The sequence below is a fragment of the Macrobrachium nipponense genome, chromosome 2, assembly GCF_015104395.2.
Source record: "Macrobrachium nipponense isolate FS-2020 chromosome 2, ASM1510439v2, whole genome shotgun sequence".
In the NCBI taxonomy this organism is placed as follows: Eukaryota; Metazoa; Arthropoda; class Malacostraca; order Decapoda; family Palaemonidae; genus Macrobrachium; species Macrobrachium nipponense.
The window spans coordinates 70,935,717-70,959,925 of NC_087201.1; the positions used below are offsets into that span (position 1 = coordinate 70,935,717).

Consider the following 24,209-nt stretch of genomic DNA (forward strand, 5'->3'; position numbering starts at 1 on the left):
TTCATGAAACTTACCTGTCAGATATATATAGCGCTGTATTCTCCGACGTCCGACAGAATTTCAGAAACTCCCGGCACACGCAGTGGGCGGCCAGGTGGTTAGATACCCATTCCCGCCGCTGGGAGGCGGATATCAGGAATCATTCCCATTTTCTATTCAGATTTTTCTCTGTCGCGGTAGTGAAAACACCTGTTTCCACTACCTCCGCCTAGGATTTTGAAACTTCATTAGCCGCTTAAGTATCCTACTTATTTTTTGAATGATTGACTTGACTTGGATTGGTGGCTAGGCATACGCTATCATAAATTAATTAAAATTTTTTCATTGCATATGATGTCTGAATCTAGTTAGCCTAGTTTCAGATTTTGTTGTCTGCAACGGGTAAGGGGAGGCTACCGAAACCTTCGGTAGACACTCGTTTAGTATACATGTTTTCTTTGTTGAGAGATCAATGTAATGTTGACTGATTCCGAAAGAGACGTATGATTCGTATGTACGCAAATTAGAGCGTGATAGAATCAGGAGGTCTTCCTCCACAGTACCAGTAGACTTTATTTTGCCTAACCCTGTGGTATGGCTTACGGGCCTAGAGGAAGTTCTGTGAGAAGTAATGCCCTTTCTATTATTGTGGATTACATCAAGTAAGCTTGAAAAAGTGCTCGCTCTCCAATCAGTGTTGTGAGTGTAGTGATGTTGATTTTGCCCCTAGTGTTGTGGAGGGGGCGTCAGATCGGTCCTATAACGCCTCTAGGTCTAAACCTCTGTCGGACTCCCAGGACCAGGGAGGGGGCAAGTTGAAAACCGAAGGAGGGTTACGGGAACCCCCCCACCGATCTGGCGTCCCTTCGGCAGGATAAGGCTGCCAAAGATCGTGCACGTGCACGAATCATGAAAGATTGCTTCTCGTCCTCCGAGGCGTCCTCCCCGCAAGGTTGGAGCTCTCGGAAGGACTCGCGCCCTCTAAGAAGCTTTAGAGAAGAGGACGCTTCACGTCCTCTCTCTCGTCAGGAGGGAACGTCAGATCCGCCCCATAACAAGCCTCTAGGCCTGGACCTCTGTCGGACTCCCAGGATAGGGAGAGGGCATGTCGAAAGCCGAAGGAGGGTTACGGGGAACCCACATCGATCTGGCGTCCCTTCGGCTTGACTTAATATCGATAAGCGTGACAAAGACGCAAAAATGTCGCACAGGCGGCTGTCGTCTTGGTCAAGAGATTAAAAATGTCCTTAAGGCAGGACCCTCACAAGGACGCCTTTCGAGACATTCAACGCTCTATCGAGAGGAAGACTTCGTTTGCACTTCCTCCATCTAGACTGAAAGGGAGAGATGGGATCTGGTACGAAACAGGAGAAGAAGCAGGATTGAAAGCACCGTCTTCTTCTCAAGGAGATTCGCCAATTTGGTGGACGCTCCAAGGAGGTCTTATTTGTCATCGGCTAAGGTTTCCTCCTCCCCTCATGGCGTTATGTATACGTTATGTGACGTTCGCTTTACTACGAAACGGGATATTGTTCAAGCTCATAAGATTGACGTCCGGCAAGCTGATTTGCATAGTCAAATAAAGCTCGCCAAGACGCATCTTACTCGTCCCTAAGGGACGCTCTGTCAGCGGACAGAGATGACACTGGACAGACTATCCTAGTTTTCGACAGGAGAAGGGCAAAGAATTCCTCATACCCAAGAACACACAGGCGTCCTTTTAAATGCCCTTCTGCAGTGTCGATGACCGTGACAAAGACGCAAGATGTCGCACAGCCGGCCGTCGTTTTTGTCAAGAGTGGCGAACGTCCTGAAGACTCGTCCTGATGACGATCACCGTACTTATGCTTAGGACGCTCGCGTTTCATGAGCGGCTCTCCCCTCGCCAGGAAGCCTCTCAAGTTACTCGTGTTGACGCACGTCATTCACTATGACGCTTCCCTTGATGTTCGTCACTCTTCTATTCCGGACGCTCTTCAAGACGCTCAAAGAATGCAATCAGGACGTTCGGCAAGCACCTCGCGACGATGCCTTTCGGAACGCTCGGCGTTCCTTTTTTGAGCGCGTGTCGTGGATATGTTCATTTGCATTACTAAAGACGCAAAATGTTGCACAGGCGGCCACCGTCTTTGTTAGAAGGTAACGAAAGTCTTTAAGGCCGTCTTGGAGACGATAGCCTTACGTCTTCCTATAGTGCTCTCACACTTCAGGAGCAGTGTGCGGCTCTCCAGGACGCTTTCGGGTGGCCTTTCAGAAGACGCTCGACGTCATAAACATTGATAGCTTTTTTGGAAGACGCTCGATGTCTTACACATGGACGCTCGCCAGGACGCTAGGCGAGGGACGCTCGCCAGGACGCTAGCGAGGACGCTTTTGAAGACGCTCGGCATCCTACACGTCATGACGCCTCGGTAGAGCACTTGCCAGGACGTTCTTCAGAACGATAGGCGTCCTACGCATCAAGACGTTCGGCAGGATTCCTGCAAGAACGCTCTTCAAGAGAGCGTCGTCGAAGTAGAGGAAGGAGTTTGGTCTCGTCAAGATGTCTACTTCTCTTTCTACGAAGGGAGCGTTCAAGGAATCCATCACTTGATGAATTCCAGGAAAACTGTAAGCAGATTTCGGTGTCATAAAACGCCTCGTCTGCTTTCGGGATTGCGCTGCCGAAGGGGAACATTAAGGTCATTCCTGTCGTAAGCCCAGTCTCTAATCAGGAATCCTGCCCCTTCCTCGATTTCTGCGGGAATCGGGAAGGCTATATGCTCGAATTCCTGGATTACTTTCCGTCATGCAATTGGGTTAGTTCTCATTGACAAAGTTCTTAATAACATTTTATCGCATAAGCGGATAAGTAACAAAATTTCGAAAGAGCTCTCATTCATTAGTCAGAGGCTCATCCAGGAAAAAGACTTATAGACTACGTCCATGAAGTCTTATGTCAAATATCATAAGAAGCTTGAACTTTCCTTTTCGATCTTCGGTTCTCACTTGAGGATTTCCATTTGAATAATATTATTCCTTTTCTTGGCAAAGAGAATGAAGACAGTCGATTTCCATTCTCTCTCTCTTCCTCGTCGAGGAAAGAATGTAGTAGAGAATTAGATGTTCAAGTGACTGCAATACTTAGGTATTTTATCTTCGCGTCATATTACTAATGTAAAGTTCAAGTCATATACGCATATCGTGGTTACCTCTACAGATGGCAACCGAAAGGACTGTTATTTTAAGTGTATTTAATCGGTCCTTCCTGCAAACTTCCAGGAGTTTCCGGTGTAAGGACAATGCTTGAAGGTATTGTTACAACAACACCAACTCAGCTTCTGCATGTAGCGAATTATGTTTCGCTTAAATATCCATCCTGCTTGAGAATTTTCTTATGATCGATAATAGTAACGAACCTATTCCTTCGTAGAAGAGAGTAGCTGGTAACTCAGGCAGAATAGTGCGAAACGAGAGGTTGCTGTCATTGTGGATGACGCAGTATATTTAATCGGTACTCCCGGCAACTTTCCAGGAGTTTCCGATTTAACATTTGGTTAATTAAGCGTAATGTTACGACAACACAAAATCAGCTTCTGTATTAGCGAATTCTGTTTCGCTTAGATATGCCAACTTGAGAGTTTCTGTTCAAATAATGGAAAATCTATTCCTTAGATGAATAGAATAGCTGGCAACTCGGCATAAGACTGCGAGAAGGTGAACATAAGCTGCTGCCTGTAACTGTCACAGTGTCTCACACTGTCACCAACTCAGTGTTAGGTAGCTCGTTGTACTGCTCAGTCGGTTACGTCTCTCTCTCCCGCGGGATTGATTTACGAACCGTATCTCTGCCCTACAATCATGACTTTTGCCTCGGGTTGAGGGGATTTCTGGTAATCATGAATAAACGACTTCCTTTTGCTAAGAAATTTTCAACAGAGATATCTCTTAGACATGTTCGGCGCTGCTTACCGCACTGTAACAGAATTTCTGTACGAGTCTACCGCAGCATAGCACTATAATAATGCTCTCCTGCTTATGCAAAGCGCAGCCTTATTAGGGAAGGAAGCATGCTTAGTGAGGGAATGGATGAGTCTGCTGGGACCATTTCCTCGCTGGAGAAGCTTGTTTCCCTGAATAGACTGCAATTCAGACCTCTACAGTTTTTCCTACAGGAGAACTGAAATAACATCAAAGATCTAGAGATAATTCTAAACGTCTCTCAATGGGTTAAGGATCACCTCAGGTGATAATGAGAGGGAGCCAGGCATCCGGACAGAGGTCCTGGCACATAATCTAAAAGAATTGGAAGCAATTTGGTTGGCTCTCCAGTTCCTCGAAGAGTGAGGTTTTGGTCGAGTGGTCCAAATCATCTCAGATAATTCCGCAGGCTCTCTCATATCCCAAGAAAAGAGAGATGGTTATCGGCATAGGCACGGAACGTAACGATCCGTAAGAGGTTCATTACACGATTGCACGTCCGTGCGGATCTTCTCGATCGACGGTCAGCAACTACTGACGTTTGACTTTTGAGTAATCCTCGCTTAGAAGTATGTCGAGAGTTGTGGAGACTTTGGGGACGTCCTTTCGTAGATTTTGCAATATTGAAGACGAAGAAGCTTCCTCTACGTTGCGCCCTTATTCTCGATCCGAGAGCGGTAGCAATAGACGCCATCCTATAGTATGGAATGGGGATAGTTGGTTAGCCCTTTTCCCCTATTCAAAAGCTTAGGAAATGTAATAAGATAATCGCTGGCGTCAGAGGGAGTGAGAAAGACGCTGATCGCCCCATGTTGGCCTTCGAGAGGCTGGATTCACAGAGGTCACGTCCTTCAGAGAGCACTTTCCAAGGACCCTTCCCGAGAGAATCGGTCTACTCTAACAGCCTCACTTCGAGGAGGTACCTAAAATCTCTCCGCTCTGAGTCTGAATGCGTTCAGACTGTCAAGAAGCGAGAGGATCTTCAAGATTAATTGCAAGTCTCATTGCCAAAGCAAAGCAGTGCTGCATATTTTGCAGTGTACCAATCGGAGTGGGCCGTTTCGGGTTTGGACATAGGGCAGGAAGAATGACTGTTCCTCCTACCTCTGACCTCTGTGAATGACTTACCACCGCCTTCCCATTCCGTCTGAAGTATGGGATAAGCTAACAGTCCCAACGATTGTAGAATACGGAAATATGTTGTTGACGGCCTCTAGGCTCAGAGATTCGGATCTGTCAAACAACAAAGCCCTTCACGATCTTTGAGGTCTGCGGAAATCTTGATGGAACTTAGACGTAGTCTGAAGTTCTTGATGTCAAAGCATTTCGAACCTCTCCTTTCTGTAAACTTAATACACGTGACAGAAAGGCTAATTTTCTAACCACTCTAGCTACGGCAATGAGGGTTAGTGAGGTTTTAGCCATCATCAGAGGTTTTGGCTTTAGAGGACATAATTCGGTGTCCTCTAAGCCTTCCGTTCTTGCTAAGAACGAAAACCCGTCTAACCCTTGGCCCAGAGGCCTGGAGATCAAGGGGATGGCACAAATTATTGGGCAAGAGCCACAGAGAGTCCTGTGCCCTGTCGGGGCTCTCAAGTTTTATCTTGATAAAACTAAAGAAAGTCAAGGTCATTCGGACAATCTGCGGTGTTCCGTAAAAAGACCAGACTTGCCCATGTCGAAGAACGCCCTGGCGTTATTTTTAAGGAGTCTTTCTAAGAGGCTCATTCGTCATGTTTGAACAAAGATTTGAAACCTTTTAAAGTAAGTGCTCACGAGGTGAGGGCGCGGCCTCGGAAGCATTTCAACAGAGCATGACACTCAGTAATATCCTGAGTGCCACGTTTGAGCGAAGCAACTCTGTGTTCGCTTCACACTCCCGACGGGATGTGAAGACGACATATGAGATCTGCGAGTCGCTAGGACCATACATATCCGTAGAAATATTATTGGAGGCAGGAAGCAGCACGAATCCTATCCTATAGAAAAAGGGATAGGTGTGCTTTTAACTTTGAAGGGTTGGTCGCTTGAGGCGCTTTCCCTTTCGTTAGCCTAGAAGTTATGGGACTAACTTCGATAGGTTAGGTCAGGTGGTGGTTTTTAGCTTCGTTGCCCTCACAGTATGGTCAATATGGTCTAGTCACATTGTGGTCACGCCCCCGTTGACAGATCATCTAGAGCGCACCAACTACACAGGTCACTACCTTGTTGGCAACTCTAGTAAAGCAAAAGCAGACTTCGGTGACAGTAATCAAGAAGTCAGCTATGCTAACAGGTAAGGAATCAAGATGTCAATCATCTGCACTTGAGGTGTTTCCTAAATCCTTCTATTCTGTCCCTTCCCACCTCCAATGGTGGGATTCAGCTATATATATATCTGACAGGTAAGTTTCATGAACAAAATGTTATTGTTATGATACAATAAAGTTTGTTCATACTTACCTGGCAGATATATATAATTAAAGTACCCACCCACCTCCCCTCAGGGGACAGTGGTATGAAAAATCTGAATAGAAAATGGGAATGATTCCTGATATCCGCCTCCCAGCGGCGGGAATGGGTACTAACCACCTGGCCGCCCACTGCGTGTGCTGGGAGTTTGAAATTCTTTCGGACGGCGGAGAATACAGCTATATATATATCTGCCAGGTAAGTATGAACAAACTTTATTGTATCATAACAATAACATTTTTGTTTCGTCGCCATTCTCAAACAACTGCAAATAAAATTACAATAATGAATGATAATTATCGTACACAATTATTGTTAATAAAGAGTGAATCGTTCTAAACAGTTACAAACAGCTTTGCTTGCTGCCTCACTTGATGTTCACTACATTTTTGTTATAAAAGCATAGGGAACATGAAAATTGAAAGTGTCATAAAATCTTTTAAAAAATGCCATGGTTGGTACTGAAGATGTTTATGATTTCAACGACGAAGCCGAAGTTGACTCGCCAGAACCAGACTGAAATCCTTATGATGGTGGCAAATGTGATCAATCTTGTGACATGTATGAGAAACTTTTAATGAAAAGTTGATATTGTTATCCTAAATATTATTACCGTAATTACACTACCACTGAAGTTTGTAAAAAGTTACCAAAAGATAAAGGTTGCTGTTAGAGTAACCGTAACTCAATGTTTACTTTTTCTCAGCTGGGATCGCATAGATAAAAGTTTGTTTCATTGATTCAGAATTATTCCTCAAATAGGCTATTTGTGATGGAGATATGCCAATAATATATAAGGTTAAAATGTTTTTTTACTTATACTATCTGTGAATCTTCAGGTTAGGCGATACCACCGAGGCTGAGGCTAGCCTACAGATACACATTTTAGAATTCAAGATTTGATTTTTGGAATTGTAGTATAAGACAACTCCCAATTTTTAGGGATGAAATTTAGGATTTAAAGGTTTTCTTATACACCGAAATATACGGTATGTGGAATAATATTACTGGAGAGAGAGAGAGTGTGTTACAAGGATTATGATATCTTAAAGACTTGTTAGTCCATCCGAGAGACATCGTGTGCTCACTTATCTATAAGAGCAGGTTTTACTGTGCATTCACAGTGTCCTAATGATTTTGTCTAGCTTTCTTTTAAACTCTTCCACACTGTTGCTGTTTACAACTTCTGGTGGCAGTTTATTCCACATGTCACATATCTTTGTGTGTAAAGAAGTTCCCACAATGGGATGTGTAGTATCTCTTCAGTTCTAGTTTCCATCCATTATTTCTTGTCTGGTTTTCGTTTAATGTAAATAGGTTACTGTCTACTTTCGTTATGCCTTTCAGTATTTTGAATGTTGCTATTAGTTGTCCTCACAATCGTCGTGTTTCTAAGCCATACATGTTCAGGCTCTCTAGTCGTCTTCGGTAACCTATTTTCCTGATGGATGGAATTAACTTTATGGCTCTTGCTTGTGCTCCTTCTAATCTACTTATGTCTTTTCTTAGTGTTGGTGACCAACACTGTGCTCCATATTCAAGATGGGATCTAACTATTGATGTGTAGAGCTTCAGCGCAGTTTCTTTGTTTCTGTATTTGAACTGCCTCATTATGTATCCCATTAATTTCTGTACCTTTTTTTAAGTCCATGGTAATAATGACCCCAAGGTCCTCCTCTTGTTCTACACTATTTATGTCAATCCCAAGCAGCATGGAGCTGGCATGAGGGTTGTTTGTTCCTATATGTAACACTTTACACTTATATACATTAAAAGGCATTTGCCATTTTTTTTTACCACTCCTATTTTCATTAGATAATTTCTTGAACTTTCCACTGTATCTGGGTGTGCTTCATTTACACCTAGTTTGGTGTCATCTGCAAATTTGGCTATCTTGTTAGTCAAGCCTATATCAATGTCATTAATGTAAATCAAAAATAAGAGAGGGCCAAGGACAGAACCCTGGAGAACTCTACTTGTTACATCTTCCCATTCTGATTCTTCACCGATTATTACGACTCCGTTTTCTATAAGTTAGCCAGTCTTCGACCCAGTCTGCTGTTTCTCCTACAATTCCTAAAGCTCTAACTTTTGTCATCAGTTTCTTGTGTGGGACTTTGTGAAAGGCCTTTTGGAAATATAAGTAGAGTATATCTATTGCTCTACTACTGTCGTAGAGACCTAGCATATTATGAAAAAACTCCAAGACGTTTGATAAACAGGATCTGTTTTGTCTGAAACCGTGTTGACTGTTTAACAATAAGTTGTTTCTATCTATGTGATCCACAATTTGATCTGCAATTATGTACTCAAAAATCTTGCAAACGACCGACGTTAGGCAGATTGGTCTATAATTTCCCGGCTCTTCTCTTGGGCCTCTTTTGCAAACCGGGGGCACATTGCCTAGTTTCCATCCTTTGGGTGCCTTTCTTTGTTCAGCACTTTTTCTGCAGAGTTTATAGGTGAGGAACTATCTCCTCTCTTAGCTCTTTAATTTCTCTTGGATGAATCCCATCTGGGCCAGGAGATTTGAACCTGTGGAGTTTGTCTATATTGTAAATATTAGTGGATGTGACAGTAATTACAGATTAAAGGGCTATAGTTTCTGGTATTTGCAGCAGTATAGATTGAAATTTTGCGATTGTGACATATAAGTGTGTAGGTGACACCAGTCTCGCCGCATAGTGAGAAGGTTAGGAATGACACAGCCATAGCTGATTCCGTTTATGCGACGCCTGGTGTAAACGTCTGGTGTCGGCAGCAGTTATTCATTTTTTGCCGGCTATTTACTGGATATGGTATATAAACCGAAATTGGAATAGCTTCAACCGAAAGCTTCAGGATGAGTTTTTTTCCTTGTTTTGTTGGTTTTTACGAAAGTAGTGCATCATTAGTTTGCATTTACAGCGAAATTGCAGTTAATTGGTCAACTACTCTTTGACGAGTGCAGGACTATAGGTAAACATTGGTTTGTCGGACCAATGTTTACGCCTGTTACCGACTAGACGTTGTTTGATAATACGTTTCAGTAGCGATCTTTTGATTAATCATGTTTACAGTTGCTGAGTTAATAAGCGTAATAATGTAAACATTGCATTAGCTACCTTCCTGATAGAGTAGCACAATAATGTAAACATTGCATTCATACCAGAACGATGTTGGTGTTGAATTTTAATTCTGCAAAGCGAATTTGGAGAATTAGTAATTATTGTTGTTATAAAGTTCTGATATGTAAGTTTTTCCATCACTTTCACTTAACCCTCTTACGCCGATTGGACGTATTAAACGTCGAGTCAAAATGTCTCCCGTATGCCGATTGGACGTATCATACGTCGGCTCAAAAAAGTTTTTTTTTAAATTTGCGGAAAAATACTTTTAGGCCTACCAGCCGAAAACTTTTGTATCACGCACCTTGGGGGATGCTGGGAGTTCACGAATCAAGGCGTTGTTTTGTTTACAATCGCTACGCAGGCGCGCAAGCGCGAATTTCTTTCTTATCGCACTAAAAAGTATCAGTGACACATCTCGGAAATTATTTCGTCACTGACATAATTTTTGCACCATTTTAAATTATCCTTTACATGAAGTATTATATATGAAAATGTGCGCAATTTCATGTAAAATACAACAAAAAAATGCTCATGATTGTAGCTTTTATCAGTTTTGAAATATTTTCATATAAATAAGTGCAAAAATTTCAACCTTCGGTCAACTTTGACTCTACAGAAATGGTCGAGAAACGCAATTGTAAGATAAAATTCTTATATTATAGCAATATTCAATCATTTGCCTTCATTTTGCAACAAATTGGACGTCACTAGCACAATATTTCGGTTTATGGTGAATTTATGAAAAAACTTTTTCCTCACGTTCGTGCGATAACTCTTCCGATAAATTTTTTTGTGCGATTGTCCTAATGTTTGCACCCTTTTAAATTTGCCGTTACATAAAGTTTTATATATGGAAATGTGCGCAATTTTATGCACAATACAACTAAAAACAACCCATGGTTGTAGCTTTTATCAGTTTCGAAATATTTTCATATAAATAACGTTAAGTGCAAAAATTTCAACTTTCGGTCAATTTTGACTCTACCGAAATGGTCGAAAAACGCAATTGTAAGCTAAAACTCTTATATTCTAGTAATATTCAATCATTTACCTTCATTTTGCAACGACTTGGAAATCTCTAGCACAATATTTCGATTTATGATGAATTTATGAAAAAAAAAAAAAAAAAAAAATTTTCCTTACGTTCGCGCGGTAACTCAGAATTTTTTTGTGCGATTGTCGAAATGTTTGCACCATATAAAATTAGCTGTTATATAAAGTTTTATATATGAAAATGTGCGCAATTTCATGTAGAATACAACTAAAACTGATTGAAGGTTGTAGCTTTTCTCTTTTTTCGAAATATTTGCATATAAATCACGATAAATAGAAAAAAAACCACGTTCAGTCAAATTTGACTCTACCGAAATAGTTGAAAAACGCAATTGTAAGCTAAAACTCTTACGGCCTAGTAATATTCCGTCATTTTTCTTCATTTTGAAACAAATTTGAAGTCTCTAGAACAATATTGTGATTTATGGTGAATTTTTGAAAAATATATTTACCTTCACTCTGCGCGCCGATTCGTGGCCGCAAGTCTCCGAAATACGTACATCGCATTATCCTAATATTTGCTCCTTTTCATATTAGCCTTTTTATAGAGTTTCATATATCAAAATGTGCGCAAATTTATGAAGAATACAATAAAAAATAATTGAAGGTTGTAGCTTTTTCCATCTCCGAAATATGTGCATATAAATAAATATATATATAAAAATTTCGACATTCGGTCAAATTTAACTCGTCCGAAATGGTCGAAATCTGCAATTCTAATCTAAAACTCTTACAGTATCGTAATATTCAATCATTTGTCTTAATTTTGAAACAAATTGGAAGTCTCTAGAACAATATTTAGAATTACTGTGAATTTTTGAAAATAACATTTTTTACGTCCGCGCGTTACAAATTCGTACATCATTTTGTGATAATATTTTTCCGGTGTTGCTTTTATTGTTTTACTATGTATTATATATCAAAAGGATTGCAATTTAGTGTACAATACAACGAAAAAAAATTAACTCGTTAGCTTTGACCGTTTTTTGCACAGCGTGATTTGAATACAATTATCTATGAATTTTTTTTTTTTTCGCTACCATATATCGCATTATTTACATATGATAATGATATTATTTTTCATTTCTGATGATTGCATACTAAACTTCAGGCAATGAAAAAAAAATGAGCCAAAAATGAACTCTTAATCTTCAAAACTAAGCGCGCTGTGATTTTTTGAAAAAATTATTTTTTCCGCTTCCGAGCTCACTCTAAACCAGCGCCGGCATACAGGAGAGGTTTTGATTTTTAGGGCTTCGGCGTAAGAGGGTTAATAGTGTGTTCGCTACTGCAACTATATGACAAAAATTTAAACATTTATCAATCTCTCCTTTACAGAATTGTCATAAGTGCAAGAGTGTAATGTAGCAAGAGAGAATTAGTCATGATAGGCTTTCGGATGGAGGATCTATTGAGATCCTAGTAAAAGCAAATAGAATAATTATTAATTATAGGGAGCAACTTTCATTGTAAACATACAAGAACCCACTACAGAGAGAACATCCCTTTAGAGGGCTATACTTAACACAGTTAAGGGAACAAAGTAATGTTGCTTTAGCGTGCCTGCTGAGCTTGAATCAAAACGCATCTCTTATGTAGTTAGACTGACAAAATAGTATGCTTGCTGTTAAAGCTATTAGATTACCTGGCACCGAATTATTCTGGCTGATCTGGTCTTTACTCATATGTTTTGCATTTGACTGAAGCACCCAGCAGCGCCAAGCATCCAGTGGTGCCCGAGTGTCCATTGGCTCCCGAGCATCCATTAGCATCCATTGGCGCCCGAGTGTCCATTAGCACCCAAGTATTCTTTGGCATCTGAGCTTCCATTAGCACCTGAACATTCACTGGTGTCCAAGCGCCGAGTGCCCATTGGTGCACGAGTGTCCATTGGCGCCCAAGTGTTCATTAGCGTCCAAGCACCAAGTGTCCATTGGTACCCGAGTGTCCATTAGCGTCCGAGCGTCCATTGGTGCCTGAGCGCCCAACAGCTCTGAGAGCCTAGTAATGAACAGTGGTACCCGAGTGCTCACTGTTGTAAGCTACACAGGTGTTCAAGTGGTTTTATTAGTGTAACTTGCCCAGTAATTGTATTGCTGTAGTTTCTACAGCTATATAATTGGTGGGTAGGTACTAATAAAATTGATTTTATAAAAATATTTTTCTTATGATACATGGACACCTAGTCAGATAACACTATTCCAGTTTTTTAGTGGTTTTTCTCTCCTGCTACTAGCGCTTTAATTTTACCACTAACTCCTTCACTTTGCTCCTTTGCTTCCTTCCCATACCATTGCCAGTTGTGTTGGGGTTAGCATTGTTAACCTTGTGATAGTGAAGTGTTGTGGAATGGAGTAGGTGTCGTTTGTCCCCTGATTCTCCTAGGCAAAGGCCCCTGTCAAACTCCCCAGCACCAGGGAGGAGGCATACTGGTAGCCCAAGGGGGTCAGTGGGATTTGCCCATGGACAGTCCCCCCCTCAGGCAGTCCTGTTGTTAAATCTCAGGTCGTGACAGAGCGCCATTGGAAAGGCATCTTTAAGGAAATGTCTCTTCTTTCCGCGAATGGGTTGAACTCTGAGGAGTCGTCACCGAGGCACTAGTGGCTCTTTATTGGCGAGTCTCGTCCACGGTAAAGAAGGACTCGTAATGTAGTGCCTTCTCCTTGCAGCTTCTGGGACAGTCCAGAATGCTTTTCATGCAATGACAAAGGCTTAGTGGCTAAGTGTAGTGATAGGATACTCTCTTCTAAGATTCAAGGAAGTCATCCTTTGGGCGTCCATCTGATGAAGCTGCATGCTGGATAAGTTCTGAGCATCTGTTGGCGCCAGACTTGTATCCTCCTGTGCTTCCTACTCCAGATTGTTCCTCTGTATTAGAAGCGTATGGCACCTGAGTGTCTGTTGGTGCCTGTGTGTCCTCGAGCAGAAAGGGACTATGTCCTACATTCTATATCTTCAGTAATTCAAGAGCTCCCATTGGCACAAGAGCAGAAGAGCACTCATTGATGCCTCAGCTTCCACAAGCGGCCGAGTGCTTATGGCGCAGGAGTGCCTACTGGCGTATGTTTTACCTCTTCTTCAAGAGCCCTTACTGGTTCTAGAGGTACCTTTGGCACTAAAGCACCCACTTGCCCAAGCTTCCACTGGCTCCCTAGCATCCATTTGCACCCGAGCATCCATCGGCGTCCAAGTATCTAATGGCTCCCAGGCGTCCATTGGCGCCTGAGCGTTCATTGGCACTTGATCGTCCATCGGCACCCAGGCTTCCATAAGTGTCTGAGCACCCATCGACAACAATTACATAATCTGTCTTACCAACAGGGTCACAAGTTATGGTTGTCTCAGATCCTCTGATTGCAGCCATTCAAAATAAGTTGACAATATTTTGAGTTTTTATGAAGTCTTCGGTGTACCTCCTGTTCAACCTTAAGTGAACTTGTCGCCGTTTTCATCAGCCGAAGAAGAAGAAGGGATAAGGAGTCGTCTCTGTATTTCAAATTGCTACTTTACTACTTGTAGTGAATTCTTCAGATTTTATCTTGCCAAGGCGTTATGAAGCACACCACTCCTTCTATCCAGCCGCAAATAGCCTTGTCCCCTGTTTCTTTGATGGAAGAAGAGGAAGAAGGAGATAAGGAGACTGCTCTTACGGCCTACAAGTCACCTCTTGACTATTTTCTGGCAAATTTCTCACTCCATATCACCAGTAGTTCCAACTTCGCCACTGTCCTCATATATTCAAATAGAGATAATCAAGTAGATTCGTCTTAAGTTGCTTATCTAGTTCTATCCTTTTCTTCTCATAAGGCGATGAAGGAAGTTAACCTTTGGCTTTCTAAAAAGAGGGAACAGGGAAAGGTTAACTTTAATTTTCCACCGTCACATCTTTCGACCGAAATATAATGTTTTCTTCATCGGAATTAGATAATCTTATTAAGATTATCTTCCGTGTACTTGGGCATTCTGAAGAAGAGAGAATTCTGGTGTTCTTTCACCACCAAGGAGTGTCTCGGATCCAGGGGTCCACCCTTCTTTACTCTCCTCTGGATAGTAAACTCCTTTTTCCTGAGGATACAGTGATGCAAGTATCTTCTGACCTTCAGATGAAGTCAACCCCAGATCTTCTCTCTCTCTCATTCAACCAAGCGCTCTCATGTTACCACTCCTAGCTCACACCCTCCTCCTTCTGCATGAGCTCAGCCTTTTCTGGCAGGGGAAGCTCTAGGTCCTTCCTTAGATTGGGGGAAGAGTACATCTTAATCCCTGAACCATTAGGAAATCCTCCTCCAAAATCCCCACCTAGAAGTGAAGAGACAGCCCTCCATGCACCTGCAGGAGCAGGGTTCTGCCAGTTTGGATGAATTGGGAAGCAAGAGGAGCAGAATCTTGGATCATAAAGTGTGGAGAGAAGGCTATGACGTTCCTTTTGAGAGTGTTTCACCCTTATTCAGCTCTCTGATAGTTTGAACCTACTCAGAAAATTCAGACATTTATTGCTTGTCAAGAGAAGTTGCATTACTCCTGCAGAAGGCCATAGAGTTAGTAGTAGTCCATTTACTCCTGGAGTTTTACAACTGACTATTGGTAAGTCCCCAAGGCTTCAGGGGGCTTGAGACCCATGTTAGAAGTCCCCAAGGCTTCAGGGGGCTTGAGACCCATGTTAGACATAAGCACTGAATGTTTTTGTCCAAAGACAAAATTCAAAATGGAAAAGGATCAGATGGTTTTGTTATCCATTCGTCAAGGGGATTGGATGGTGTCCATCAATACAGACATCGCACATTTCCATATCCCAGTTCACCAAGACTCAAAGAAGTTTCTTTGTTTTGTCTTCAGAGTACCAATTCAGAGCTCCGTGCTTCGGGCTTTTGACAGCCCCGCAAGTGTTTACTCGCATCTTAGCCCCCATTGCGAATGGCTGCAACTTGGGATAAAAATATCCCTTTTTACCTGGACAACTGGCTTCCTCGGTCACATTCAGAGAAGAAGTACACAGAGGACGTGCAGAAAATTCCATCATTGGCAGGAGTTGGGACTTCTGATAAAATTGAGAAAGTTACAGTTATCTCTATCTCCTTTCAGGATTTTGTCTGTTTGGGGATGAGGATAGACTCGGTGACTTTTCGCGTTTTTCCATCCTCACAAGGAATGGAGTTGTGCCTTTAGTAGGTGAACCATTTGCTAGCCCTTCAAGATTGCTCAGCAAAGGAGTGGATGAGCCTGCTGGGCACCCTAGCCTCCATAGAACAGAATGTGTCCTCGGGGAGTCTTCACATGAGGAATCTCCAGCTCTTCCTAAAAACTGGAATGGGAAAAAAATTTCCAGACTCATTTGTGTTCAAGGCAGCATCTGAAATAAAGGAGGACCTATCTTGGTGGAGGTCAGAAGACTGGCTATTAGAAGGGAAGTCCCTTCTTCCTCTGAGCCTCAACCTTGTATTCTATTCAGATGCGTCCAATCCTGGTTGGGGAGATCTGGGAGACAATGAAGTATTGGGGACATGGGATGTTCAACTTGAAAGAATTGACTGTTATCCACCCGGTGCTGTTGGAGTTTGCAGACCTGGTCCACAACAAAGTAGTAGCTGTCCACTCGGACAGTACAACAGCCCTCTCTTAAATCAAGAAACAGGGAGGAAAGCACTTTTTCTCTGCGAAACGGCAAGAGCAAAGTTTTCCCACAGTTGTTTTTTAGCAGAACCAGCTCCTGATAGGGACTCTGGACGACAACTGCAGTCGGGTGCAAACCCGTTCTATCAAAGCTGGAAGTGCTTTATGGTAGGGAGAAGAGTGAAACTGCCTGGCTAATGGTCTGGATTTCCTAGAATCATAAGCCCAGACCAGATTTAACCCAAGATGTTATGGCAAGTACATGTGAGTCGTCCTTGGATTAGGACATCTTGCCGTTTTCCCTAATGGTCTTTATCCTCTGAGAGACTGATTAAAGAGGAGTATTTGCTTCCTTTTAGCAAAGCTAATGACATTAAGTACAACCCCTACCTCATTAGGTTTCAAGAGATATATATCTCATATGTCCATTTGGCATTTAACCTACTGGGTAGTATGATCATTCATCATCTCCCATAGAGTAAGAGAATTTTTGAAAAGAGTTAAAATTTAAGCATTACCTTAAAAATTTTAATTACTGGCATGGTATCGACCTTGTAGTGAAGGATCAAAGTTAGAGAGCCAAGAGGGTACAATTGTTGGGAGTTTTATTGTGTTATTAAGTCTTTTTCTTTTTGTAGTTTTGGTTTGTATTTGCTTCTCTAGTTATCTCAGGAGGCTTTGACATGAGTTGGGTTTCCTTTAGGATTCTGGGGCAAGTTAAACACCATGTTTCTTCTTAATTATTATTGTAACACACACAATTTCACTGTCCAATCACAAACAAATGACAGAGTAAACCGAGTATAAACTAAACTTTTCTTTCGATTCAACTGATCTCTGGACCCATTCTTTCAATTCTAGATCCACCTTCTTTTCTACTGGAGACCACCCTGATTCTTCATAATTGGATAATCTTGTACCCCTAATACTACCGGTGATGACCTCTAATGAATCAGAGTGTATGCTGTAAGCAGTCGTTACCACCCACTTGTTGTCCTTCTAACAGCTTGCATCATCGATTTTTTGTCGTCTCTCTGGCATTTGTTTTACTAGTCTCACTTTTCAAACATCCTGGTTTGCGTTCCGTTTCTACCTCTCTCTCCTTTATCTACTATAAATCTACTAGTAGATTTTCCTAGCTAATATTTCCTACACAACTAATCTTCTGCCTTACACAATGTACTCAGAGCACCCAACACTAAAGTGGTTGGGTTGTGGATTTTAGTTCAGTGTAGGTGACATAATAATCTGGTTGTTTTCATTACAGTACTGTGCTCAGAGCAAGGGCAAATTGTAGTCCTTGTGAGCAACTGGAATCATCCTTGTTACAAGGCTCCCCCTTAATTAGAGGTGACCTTTGGCTTTACTGGCCCACCACTACAGGTTAAGTTGGGCACCAACCAGAGGCAGTTTCTACTGCAAGCTCTCTTAACTAACAAGAAACGACAAGCATTGTTTCAATGCTAGCAGCTTATCTGTTTCTAATTCATTACATGACTTAATGTTTAAGAGTAGAGTAGTATGTCCATTTATCCCACCTCCTGTCAATGTGGGAATCAACTATGTAATTACTGGGTAAGTTGCATAATTAAAAATTATGTTTTTATAATAAAACAAGGTTTTGATTATACTTAACCAGTAATTACATGATTAGAGCCCTCCCTCTTCCCTGCTGATGGACATAAACATAAACAGAATGAGCTAATTGGCTGTGTCGTTCCTAACCTTCCCGCTAGTGGGCGAGACTGGTGTCACCTACACACTTATTGGTGTCGCTACCACAGAATTTGAATCTATACTGCTGTGAATAACAGAAACTATAGCTATGTAATTACTGGGTAAGTATAATTCAAACCTCGTTTTAGTGTAAAAACATCATATTAATTATAATTTTAGAGATTTGGTCAATAGAAAAAAGCTGCAAATTAGTTAAAGTTCCTCATGGAAAAGTGCATAATGTGTTCCACAAAAATCCGCCACAAAGTGGACCGCAGAAACGTGAAATGTATAAAACAGGTGGGGGACTGTAATATGTTTTCTTCCTTTACAATATATAGTTTAATGACAACCATATTCAACAAAATAAAAGAATAAAGCATTTCAACTTAAAATTTACCAGTGCTGAATGGTCTCAATTGCCCCAGTGCTTGGCATTGTGCCTAAAATCTATAAATCAATCAATATAAAATTTACCATAAAATATGTATAAAATCATACGTCACTGTGGTAACATCATGCGCAGCTGACTTGAGATTGAATGAGGGTGCATTGAAATTGTTGGGGAAAGAAGAAGACAGTTAAAATATTATTGTATGTACATGTAAAGGCAGTAACAATTGTCATAAAAAATAAAAGGGAATTTCATAATAAATTTAACATAATGATAAAATATAAAACAAATGCTATACAGTAACAAAAATAAAATTTCTCTCTCTCTCTCTCTCTCTCTCTCTTCTCTCTCTCTCTCTCTCGGACACACACACTATTGATTCCTTAGCTTTGATTATCCTAGTGAAATGTGAATAAAATTGATTTTATCAACCTTTGATTAGTGTGACCATTTCGGAATTGTAGGAGAGATTGCAGACTGGATCGAAGACTGGCTAACTTATAGAAACATACAGTCCTAATAAATGGTGAAGAATCAGATTGGGCAGATGCAATAAGTGGAGTTCCTCAGGGTTCTGTCCTTGGCCCTCTCTTGATTTTTTGCAGATAACTTGCATATGATTAGCTGTTTCCAAGTTTTATTTTGTTTAACCATTTTTATGGTAAAAAATGCATCTATTTTGGCGATTAATGTATGGTGATAAAGGAGGCAAAAAAAATGTTGTGCACCCCTGAGAGACACTAATGATACTAGACATATCCCTCCACATTGCCGCAAAAACTAAATTCTTGGGAATTTTTTCACAGATTTCATGCATTTTGCCATAATTTTGTTACTAATTAAAAATGTCTTTTAAAATCAGCTTTTACTTTCAGGGAATATTACTTCAGTGATGATAATCTTGCTAATGATATATTCATGAGAAGGAAGATGTCAAAAGAGGGATATATCCCAGTATCACTTATAGCCTCTTTCAACCGTATGAAGCAGCTGACTCAGGATGTGAAGTTAATTATTGAAGCTTGCAAGACTTCTGAACGCTTAGAAGTGAAGGATGAAGTATGGGTAAGTTGATAGTAGAAAGCAGTGTTGTGAATAGATTGTTAAAATTGTACTTTTAGAAAATTTGAGATAGGTATCCCATGATCTCCAGTTATACGAAGCAAAATAATTTCAGTTAATTGTGTAGAGAGTCGTTGAAAATCATGTTGGTTTGTATCAAGGGTCCTATGGAATAACTGATGTCACACCGAGACTATGATGCTTAGGAGTAGAGGTTATGCTGCTCATGAATCATTGCATTTTTATTCTGCATTTTAAAAAGTGTGTGTGTATGATCACCTTGGTCAGGAAGGTTGCAAGTATAAAATGATCCTTTATTCAGCAATAAAGTTACTAAATAAAAGATAGACCATTAAAGTTGCCAAATAAAAGATAGCACTGAACTTATAAAAGTTGAAAAATCTAGTATGGATGAAAATAGGAGGCTCATTGCTGAGGGCGCAAAAAAAACTTTTACCATTTTGGTATAGGCATCTGACAAGTATTTTGGTACTATGCAATAAGCACAAAAACTCCTCCTATAGCCAAATTTTCTTGAATTTGTTTTTATTCATATATGGTTTGTTGCTAGATATCAGTAATAATAATAATAATAATGAATGTTATTGCTGCTTCAGCGGCATTAAGGGCGCTGGCTGGCTAATGCCATTTTTTAAGGACAGGACTTTGACATTCATACCACTTAGCAAGGAGACTTGGGACATCTCCAGACTGCATTCATACCACTTAGTAAGGTGACTTGGGACATCTCCAAACTGCATATGATTTTGACCTTTGACCTTCGGTTTTGTGACGCCAGTGTGATTTATCCCGAAAATAACTGTTTTTCAAATTGTATCTTCTCCCTTGATACTTCATATTAAGACCTAAGATTACTACCATATATAGATCTGATGTAGACCTCCAATCAAATGAAGAGTTTTTTTTATCTAAAAGTCATTTCTTTGCTAGATATGAATTTTTTCTTTATGGTAAAAGATAAACCCTATATATGAGAAAAAAAGAAAAAAAACTTGAAGGAAGGGCTACTTGTTTCGATGCCTTATTCCTACCCTGAGCTACTCTCTTAGGAGAATCCTGGATGCCAATCCAGTACCGACCAGAAAAAAGTGGTTATTCCCTCCCGATCCCCAGCCAGGTATGAGCCCCAGGTTCGAAGATCATGACCTCTGGCCTGCAGTCCTTTCCTGGTCGCTGTTGCATTCACACACTTCAGCTTGTTGTCTGTTACCGGCCCGTTTCCCTCTGTGCTTTCCTGTGTGTGGGTGATGACCGCATGTGTGTTGGTGCCGGTTTTAAGTTGGAGGCTACTTTTCTATGGCGTTGCCCTGGTCCTGAGGGCAGGGATTGTGGGGCTTCTCTGTCTTCACTGAAGATAGACCCCCACACTTTATTTAACAAGTGCTGGGGCTGCCCTTTTTTAGGGGGGAATAAATCTTATACTCAGTATAGTGTTGAGATATTTTTTAATATTAACTTGAGGCAGCACATGCAAGACTCAGTTGTGGGATATTCTTAGAAAGTGTACCGTAGTAGGTGAAGAGTTTACCCAGTCTTACTTTTTAGGGAAATGTATGCAACAGTCAGTGTAATATTGAGAGTTAATTAAAATTTTTGCTGCTTAACTTAGCCATTTGCCTTTAAGTTTCTGTCTAGTAACATAAGAAACTAAGCTTTCTTATGTTACTATTACGTTTCCTAATATTGCTGGATTGGCCAATCCAGCAATATTAGGAGCCAAGTCTTTAACACTAAGGAAAACTATATAAGCCAAAACATTTCTTTAGAAATATTTGTAAAGCTAGAGCAATAATTTTCAAATGACTGCTTATCCAGAGTCTCTAGATAAAATCAGCGGGTAAGCTTTTACCCACTTCATGTTAAAAAAAACCCTCTTTTTACTTAAAGCTAAATATAAAAAAGTTCCCTAAAGCTCTTAAATGTTAGACCAATATTTTTTTTAGTGTAAGCTTAACCAATTTTTGAAAGGTAGTATCCAAGACCCCTACTTTCAAAAGTATGCAAATTTTTCATATACTGGATTACTTTTTTTGTGAGATGATAACCAGTAGTGTAAGGTGCTATGTTTTTAATTCCCCCTCTTGTCCCCCAAAATGAATAAAGACATAATGTTGAGAGGACTAGGTGAACAAGGCCAGGCCAGTATAATTAAGAAATTTGTAGTAAATTTTCTTCATTAAGACAGACAAGGATTAGTAAATGATATTGAAAAGCAAGAGTAAACCCCCTTTAGCAGAGAAAAAGTGGGGGCCCAGGGATGACTGACCAGATCTGATAAGGCTGAGAGAGCGTCTCTCAGTGTCATGTCCCATCCACAGGGAAATGGTTTCAAAACTTTTTTTTCCTTATTCTCACCTATATCTATAGTATAGCTTTCTTAATGGTCATTCTTTTGCTTGGTAGTTATATATATATGTACTTACCCAGTAATTATATAGTTATTAGTTCCACTTGTTCAGCAGTTAAATTTTTTGAATCTGTGGGTTGTGCTAGAATGTTTTGGTGGTAGTTGACTAACCCCCTCCCACTTTTGGGAAAAAAGAGAGGTACAACGTAGCAAAGAGCTTCAATTTGTTTCTGATGTGTGAAGTCCTGTAGTTGGCTGCAGTTTATTTTTTGGAATCTGACGTTTCTGTTGTTATGATATGGCATCAGTTGGTGAAGTACACACTTTTGGTTGCCCTTCGGCACATTTAGCTTATAATAGGAGTTTTTGAAACCTTACTTTCTAATCTCGACTTAGAATTTTTTCATTTGTATTACCGATTTTGACTTTTCAAGATGTCCAACTCGTAGTATTTCCTCTTTTAGGTATTGCAGCAGAGGGTGTAATACACAACTAAAGAGACTTATGGCTCTCACACAAAATGTGTGGCTTAGAGAGGACAAATTTGCTTTATTTTCTCAAGATATCAAGAAAGTGCTGACTGGGATAGTAATAAAAGGAAAAAACTAAATTCTCACTTGAAAAAATTGGCTAGGGCAGGAATTAGCAAAGTCTTAGGCAGTCATAGTTGTCATTAGATAAATCTGACTCTGATGTCCCTGTGATTTCTTCAAATCCCTCGACACCCTTATCTGTCCCATCACCACCTTTACCCAGCTCTCAAGTTTCCCAACCCAACACCATATCCAGTCTTGAGTGCAAGATAGAGAAACGGTTCGAAATTGTTGTAGAACCAATTGCTCAGCGTTTTTGGTAAAGATTTTTTTGGCTAAGAATAGTGAATTAAAGGGCCCAGTAGTGTCCAGAGTTAGAGGTGTGATTGTGGAGGAGGTGGCTGCTCGGCCTGCCGATTTTCCTAGGCCAAGGTCCCTTACATACTCCCCAATACCTGGGAGGATTCAAACTGGGAGCCTAAGGAAGTCGGTCAGGTCTGCCCCGGTTAGTCGCCCCCTCAGTTCAACCTGTTGACGAATCCCAGGTTGCAACCAAGGCCCACTGGAAAGGGCTTTTAGTGGACTCCCATAAGTTGTTGTCAAGTTTGGAATGCTTGTCTCTCAGGCCACCTTGGCCACTTTGCAGAGAAATTGTGCCCGTTGAAAAGGAGAGCTGTGGATATGTGTCACTCGTCCCCTCTGGCTTGTAAGAAAGCAAGAGAGCATCCTTCTAGTACCCACTGGGATACTTCGGAGTGTTTTTCATTGGACAGCCTTTCTACAGGAGAACATCTCCAAGCGCCAAAACATAAGGGTACTTTGTCTTCTACAGATAATCTTTCTTCTAAGGAGTGTAATCCTCCTCCTAATCAAGTGGTTGGATCCTCTGTTAGCAGTAGAACGTTTGCCAGTAATGGTTCGTACAGGAGCTCTGCAACTTCCAGTAGTGCCCGTTGTTGATGTATCAAGGGAATCTCGGGTGGTGGACGCTTCTCTGGCATCCAAGCACCTGGATTTGCTGTTAGCGGATTTGGCACCAAAACATCCGTTGGTGCCCGGTTCCCAGCAGGTTCAGCAAATGCAATTGACAGCTAATACTGGAGCTCAGGCAGCTCTAGTTCAAGACATATCAGTGACTCTGAATCCTATTCTAAGTAAGTTGGATAGTATCTTGAAGCTTCTTAATAAACAGCCTTTGACTCCTGAAAACTTCCCAGATATGGCTTTATCTCTGATTTCCTTCGAAGAAGAAGAGGAAACAGACACTCCTCCTACAACCTGCTTCTCACTGATGAGATTTCTACTGTCGACATTTCCCAGTTTTTGTCAGCTATTTAATGGAAGCTTATTTGGCGAACTATTCAAACCTGCTTTAAATTACTGCTTTCTTCAGTGAAAACGGCCTTAGGCGAGATTGAAGAATGGCTGTTAACAAAGAGGGACAAGGTAAAGCTGCCTTCATTTTCCCTCCCACTAGGATTTCCTATTAAGTACCACTTCTATGCCATGGGAGAAGCTCCTTCTCAGGGAGTATCTACCTGCTCCTAGGGGGACTTCTCCGGACTTGGGATTTGGCTAGAAGGTCAGCCTTTAATGGAGCCAAAATTATGTTTTCGGCTACTGAATTAGGTCATCTACAGAATCCTTCCCTAGCCAGCACCCCTGTCACATTCAATGCCGCCAAAATTATGTTTTCGGCTACTGAATTAGCTCATCTACAGAATCCTTCCCTAGCCAGCACGCCAGTCACATTCACAATTTATTTCTCTCCAAACTCAGAGAAGTTTGCAGTCCTATCACAAGAAGTAACAGGTCTTTTAGAGAAAGGCGATTGATGTAGCAGAGGAAATTTATTCCCCAGGGTTCTACAACAGGCTGTTTGTAGTTCATTAAGCATCAGGAAGTTGGAGGCCTGTGTTAGATGTGAGCTCCTTAAATGGGTTTGTCCTAAAGACAAAATTCAAAATGGAGAC

At 41.0% G+C, this 24,209-nt stretch overlaps 1 protein-coding gene across 7 annotated transcripts in view; it reads left to right on the forward strand.

Annotated features, from left to right (window-relative positions):
• Window positions 1-24,209, forward strand: part of LOC135220659 (la-related protein 1B-like) — a 255,882-nt gene that overhangs the window by 135,087 nt on the left and 96,586 nt on the right. For all 7 annotated transcript variants that reach the window (XM_064258015.1, XM_064258011.1, XM_064258013.1 and 4 more), the window contains one exon: window positions 19,149-19,338. In XM_064258015.1, coding sequence (XP_064114085.1) covers window positions 19,149-19,338 — 190 coding nt within the window. The remainder of the gene's footprint in view (window positions 1-19,148; window positions 19,339-24,209) is intronic.